The following is a 6,316-nucleotide window of genomic DNA, read 5'->3' on the forward strand; positions in this document are numbered from 1 at the left end:
TAGTAACTGAGTCTCCATCTAGATGGTGAAGAACCTAAAGAACCTTCACTTGATACAAGGTTTCTTTAGCAATTTAAAGGTTCTTCACACTTCTATCAATTACATCTGTATTACAAATATGGTTCTTAATGGAAGTGGTTTATCTACAGTCTCACTCAAATACATATTTATATATTTAAGACTACATTTTTGACACATGTCCAGCAACAATGTTCTCATATTGATACATACAGCAAATTATGACGGATTAAACCTCTGTTGAAAAAACTTTGAAGCTTTGGTCCTGATTTCTTTTGTTTTCAAGCCATAAATGATAGGATTCAATGCTGGGGGCAAAATCATAGCAGCTATCCCACTGAATTTTCTTAAATGAGGAGAAATATCTGCTAGTCTGTAGGAAGTAATTGTGAAAAGGCCTAAACACTCAAAAATGAGAAAGACTATTAAGTGTGTGGCACAGGTTTGGAGGGCTTTGCTGCGTGTGTCCGACCTTTTGTTTCTGAAACAAGCTATAAGGATCTGTATGTATGTAAACACAATTAAGCCTATGGTTATGACCTGACAAACGGCTACAGTCATGAGTCCATATATGTTATTAATAGTCGTGTTGGCACAGACCAGTTGAAGCAGAGAGGGGTTGTCACAGTATGTGTGTGTCAGGAGTGACCTGCACCGTGGTAAACGTAATAAGAGGATGAAGAGCACAGCTATCATAAGGATGTTGGAGAGCCAAACTAAAGAAATTATTTTCATTAAGTGTGCATTATTCATAATTGTGTTGTATTTCATAGGTCGACATATAGCCACATATCTGTCATACGCCATAGCAGTTAAAATGAACACTGCACCTGTTGCATAAATATGTATAAAGAAAGCTTGGGTGACACAGGATGAAAACTGAATTGTCCTTGTATCCCATAGCAGTTCCTTGATGATCTGTGGGAACAGAGCTGTGGAGCCGATGAGGTCGTTAATAGGCAGGTTTAACAGCAGAACATACATGGGCTCATGGAGGCTCTTATTCACAATGATGGTGGTTAAAAGCCCTAGGTTGCAGAAGACAATGAAGATGTATCCTAGTGTTGCAAAAATGAATGCAGGGATGATGGTCCCAGGAGGCAAATCGAAACCTTGCAGTGACAAAGTGGATGATACATTTGAGAAATCGTTCATTGTTAAGTTCTTCTTTGGTCTGTGGTGAGAAATCAGACAGTTATCATTAGAAATTAAACAGAATCTAATTGGATAAATAAATACTGCATTTTAGATCACAACACTAAATCAACTACAGAAAAAGTCAAACAACAAACAGGAGAAAAACAATGCAGAATATTGATAACTTAATATCACACCAAGAAAAGGTCCAAGTAAAATAATATCAAGATCCAAGTAGCATCAAATATGTAATCTTTAAAAACATCATGCAACAACAAGAATCCAGCATTTTCATTAAACAGTAAAAACTCACCCTCTAAACCTAGACTTCTAAAATTTGGACTGTGACCAGAATTGTGTTTTGGACATTCATGCTGGAAGCTAAATATAAAGTAGTGCATCCTGCATGCTTTCTATCATCAAAGCACCATCGAACTATGTTCTTCATCACTAAGGTCCTCCACTTTATATATCTCAGAATACTGATTGTGCAGCAGGGACCTAAATGTTTCATTTCTCAGGAGAGGATGGGCAAAAATAACTAGAACATTACCACAATCCTTTTGGTACATAATTCCAGTGCACAACAATAGCATGATTGTATAGGGTTTGTTATATTGTTATGCTGTTATGATACATATTATGTGCAGACAATTCATATACTGAGTATTGTAAACATTTCTGATAGACTAATATACAAATAACCATATATTATTATTTTTAAATATTCTGTACTTAAATTATTTGAATTACAGTGCTATAGTTGTCACCTGAAGCAATGTTTGTATCCTGTTTAATATTGTATTGTGATGATTAAAAAAAAGTCAAATCAAGTCAATGTTTATTGTCATGTCACATTACACGGATGTAAAGGTGAGTGAAAAATGTAGGTGCATCATCTCTTATGAAAAAAAAGATTTTTACTAACGAGAATTACTGAATATTTACATTAATTTATACTATACATATACATACATAATCCACACTCTGCATATGCTATACACAGTCTCTATTTACATTGTTGCTTACATTGTTTAAAACAATTTTAATGTACAGGGTTAATAAAACCTGAAATATTTACATTAAATTACATACTTTTTTTTACATATCAACCTCAAGGACTAAGGGTGGAACAAAATACAAAAAAAAAAGTTGCATACCAAGTGTCAGCCCAGCGGCGCTGTTTATTGGACCCTGTACTTTGCTGCCTTGTTTTGGTTGTGTTTGTTTGTTTTGTTTGGTCATTAAAGACTATTTCCTTGCATTGCTCTGTCCCTGCGAGTGTTCCCTTGTTTCGCCTAGCCAGCATGACAGAATTCTCGGCCGACACCCTCCGAACAGCGGGGATGGACGCCTTGGGTCACGCTGTTCGCCCCAAGGTCAATTCTTGGGGCAGCAGCAACATGCTCTGCAGAGCGTGTCAGAGACTGTCGGCCACCTGGCGCAGCAACAGGTGGGCCAGCAGCACCAAGTCACCCAACTAGTGGGTGACGTTCAGGGGCTCACAAATCTAGTAAAGACTTCGTTGGAGCCTGCTAGCTCTCCCAGTCCCGTCTAGCGCGTGGTTGGCAAATCGGATACGTACAGTGGCAATCCGGAACTTTGCGAGGGGTTCTTGCTTCAGTGCGAGGTCTTCTTTAAGGACTCTCTGACCGGCACTGACCAGGCGAAGATCGCCTTCATAGTATCCCGGCTCGCAGGGAGGGCTCTGGATTGGGCCACTGCCACCTGGACGGAGCTTAGCGAAGGATCCCTCTCGGAATACCTTAAACATTTTAAGGCAGTGTTTCTACACCCCCGAGAGGGACTCACCAAGGGCGACCTGCTGCTGCGCATGGAGCAGGGCTCCCGGTCGGCTGCTCAAAACTCCCTGGAGTTCCGTACTCTGGCAGCAGGAAGCGGATGGAATCAGCCGGCCCTCTTGGCCCTGTTTTGTAACGGGTTGAACCCCCGTCTGCAGTGGGAGCTGGCCTGTTGGGGCGAGACGTTGGAGCTGGACGACTTCATCGCGCTCACGATCCGGCTGGACCAGCTCCTAGGTCGCCCTACTCACCTAAAACCCACGGAGCTGGGGGATCGGTCACCTGCCCCAAGAAGCAGGCCAGCCAAGGTGCGCCAGGGAGTATAGTATTCTCCAGTTCAGCGGGTACGACGGCTTCCGCCTCACCAAGTACACCGGAGAGTGAGCCCATGGAGGTGGGTATCGGCCGCTTGGCACCGGAGGAACGCAGTCGTAGGACCAGAGAGGGGCTGTGTTTCTACTGCGGGGATGCGGGGCATCTTTGCAGAGACTGCCGGAGGAGGATCCTGATGGCTTCCCGATGGGCGTGGGGAGGGGACTCCTCGCACTAATGCGGTGAGTCTGCCCATTCCGGGGCTAGTGTCAAGGTCGATCACGTTGCCAGTAGTAGTGACCTACCAGTCCCAGTGTGTGTGTGTTGCAGCATTGATCGACTGCGGTGCAGAGGGGAGCTTCCTGAGGGCCGACATCGTGGAGCGTCTGAGAATCCCGGTGGAGGAACTCCAGAGACCTCTTCGCATCACCTCCCTGGATGGGCAGCCCATGGGTCCTCGCCCCATTACCCATGTGACCACTGGGGTCCACCTAGCCACGAGTTTCTTACACCAGGAGGTCTCACTGCTGGTACTCCCGGCCTCCGAGCATGCTCTGATACTAGGTCTGCCATGGCTTAGTAAACACAACCCTCACATCTCCTGGCCAGACAGGGAGATAGTATCTTGGTCCTCATATTGCCGCACACACTGCCTCAATCTCGCCCCCCCTTAGCATCGGGTCCACCTCTGTGGAGACCCTCCGTCTTCCAGTCATTCATTAATGACGTCCTGAAGGACTACCTCGGACGATTCGTGGTGGTCTTTCTGGACGACATACTGGTGTACTCCCCCGACCTGGTCACCCATGTGCGCCACGTCCGCCTGGTCCTGGCGAGACTCAGGTCCCACCAGCTGTTTGTTAAATTAGAGAAGTGTGTGTTCCACGTGCCGGAGATACCTTTTCTGGGTTACATACCAGCTCGGTCAAGGAAGTACAGAGCTTTCTAGGGTTTGCAAACTTCTACAGGAGGTTCATTAGAGACTTCAGTAGTTTGCCAGCGCCCATCACGTCATTGCTTAAGGGAGCCCCGCGGCGCATCACTTGGACGCTACGATCCCCGTAGGCCATTCGTGGTGGAGGTGGATGCCTCCAGTACAGGGGTGGGGGCCGTCCTGTCACAAAGACAGGAGGTAAGCGACCGCTTACACCCCGTTGCGTTTTACTCAAAGAAGCTCACAGGAGCAGAGCGGAACTACGGGGTAGGGGATCGGGAGCTCCTGGCGGTCAAGATGGCGCTGTCCGAGTGGCGTCATTGGTTGGAGGGCGCTGCCCACCCATTCCTAGTACTTACTGACCATAAGAACCTCGAGTATCTCTGGCAAGCTAAGTGTCTGAACCCCAGGCAAGCCAGGTGGTCCCTGTTTTTCGCCAGGTTCCAGTTTCACATCACTTACAGGCCGGGCTCCCGTAACACTAAGGCGGACGCCCTCTCCCGAATTCACCAAACGGCGGAGGGGGGGGGAGGTCGACCCGGTACCCTTATTACCACCTTCTGTCTCAGTCGCGGCGATTCAATGGGACCTAGATATGGAGATAGCCGAGGCGCTTTCCCGCACTGTCGTTCCAGCGGTGTGCCCCCCAGACAAGGTCTACGTACCGAGCACGTTCCGGGAGAGGCTCATTGGTTGGGCCCATGCCTCTCCAACGGCCGGCCACCCAGGTGAGACCCGTACTTTCCACCTACTGGCAGCCAAGTACTGGTGGGAAGGGATGTGGGCAGACATTCACCGTATAGTTGCTTCCTGCAGCACCTGCGCCCTGTGCAAGACCCCCAAGACGCTCCCCTCGGGGAAGCTCAAGCCTCTGCCCTTCCCAGACCGCCCGTGGTCTCACCTGGCGGTGGACTTTGTCACGGATCTGCCCGAATCGGGGGGTTACACGGTGGTAATGACGGTGGTGGATCGTTTCTCGAGGGGGGTTAGATTCATCCCGTTCCCTACGCTGCCGACCACTATGCAGGCGGCTCAGGCCCTGGTAGACCACGTCCTCTGGAATTTCGGAATCCCGGAGGACATAGTATCAGACCGAGGGGCCCAGTTTACATCCCGGGTATGGGGGGCGTTCTGCGAGCATCTGGGGGTAAGCGTGAGCCTTTTCTCTGGGTACCACCCTCAGTCTAATGGCCAGTGCGAGCGCACTAACCAGGAGCTGGGGAAGTGTATGGGTCTCCACACGGGACATGCGGACTGGTCTTCCGTCCCAGAAGTTGGCAGCTAAGTACATGGGTCCATACGAAGTTGTCAAACATATTAACGAGGTTTCTGTTAAGGTTCGTTTACCCCCTCACTCACGTATACATCCGGTGTTTCATGTGTTGCAGCTCAAGCCTGTGGTGCCTGGGCCCCTGGACGAGGACACGCCACCAGAGCCTGTAGAAGTGGAGGGGACCCCCGGCGAGTACTGGACTCCCGACGGCGCGGGGGCCGACTTCAGTATCTTCTGGACTGGGAAGGGCGATCCACAGGCTCCTGGGGTCTTTTAAGTTGATGTTGAGTTGATTTCTATGTTCAGGTACTTTCTGTTTCACCACCCGTTGTCTACCAAGGACTTTTATGTTGACAGCGGTCGAAGCAAGACGCCATGTTTTCTGTTTATCTCTGATTTGTTTCACCTGAGTGCTGGGGTACAAAGGGAGCAAACGCAGATGCCTCGGCACCGAGAATTACTCTTGCGATGCCAAGCTGTGAGGTTGGCTTCACGTTCAGGAGACTTCTAGGGAGGTCTATGAGTTCAAGTAGTATATGCTCTATTGGAGCGGTTTCACGTTCAGGAGTTCACTGTCTGGTTCACTGGTTGGTCACCAGGGAGATTTGGCGTCCGGTTCCCTTGCACCCTAGTCGAGTAAGTTCATCAGCGCCTGACGAGCGCAGTTTGGGGTGAGGTTTTTGTTTGCTAGTTTCATTGGTTCCTTTGCGTTCTAGCCTTCCTCCCCCGTTTGATTTGTCCCCTCTCGCTTTGCTCCCGGACTACTTTCCAGCCTCAGGTGGTCTTCCAGGTTAAGCCCCATTTCAGTTGTCACCTGTTTGTTTTGTTTCTGTTTATTGG

General features: G+C 48.6%; 1 protein-coding gene across 1 annotated transcript; it reads right to left on the reverse strand.

Moving 5' to 3' along the window:
• Window positions 1–237: 237 nt before the first annotated feature.
• On the reverse strand, window positions 238–1,173 carry LOC140565437 (olfactory receptor 52E4-like). The gene has a single exon (XM_072691347.1). It carries the CDS (start codon window positions 1,171–1,173, stop codon window positions 238–240), a length of 936 nt encoding a protein of 311 aa, XP_072547448.1.
• Between the last annotated feature and the right edge of the window lie 5,143 nt (window positions 1,174–6,316).

This window comes from Salminus brasiliensis, chromosome 11, assembly GCF_030463535.1.
Source record: "Salminus brasiliensis chromosome 11, fSalBra1.hap2, whole genome shotgun sequence".
Taxonomy (NCBI): Eukaryota; Metazoa; Chordata; class Actinopteri; order Characiformes; family Bryconidae; genus Salminus; species Salminus brasiliensis.

Excerpts from the sequence above, each read along its gene's own strand:
- LOC140565437 (XM_072691347.1), bottom strand. The coding sequence starts at position 1,173 with ATGAACGATTTCTCAAATGTATCATCCACTTTGTCACTGCAAGGTTTC.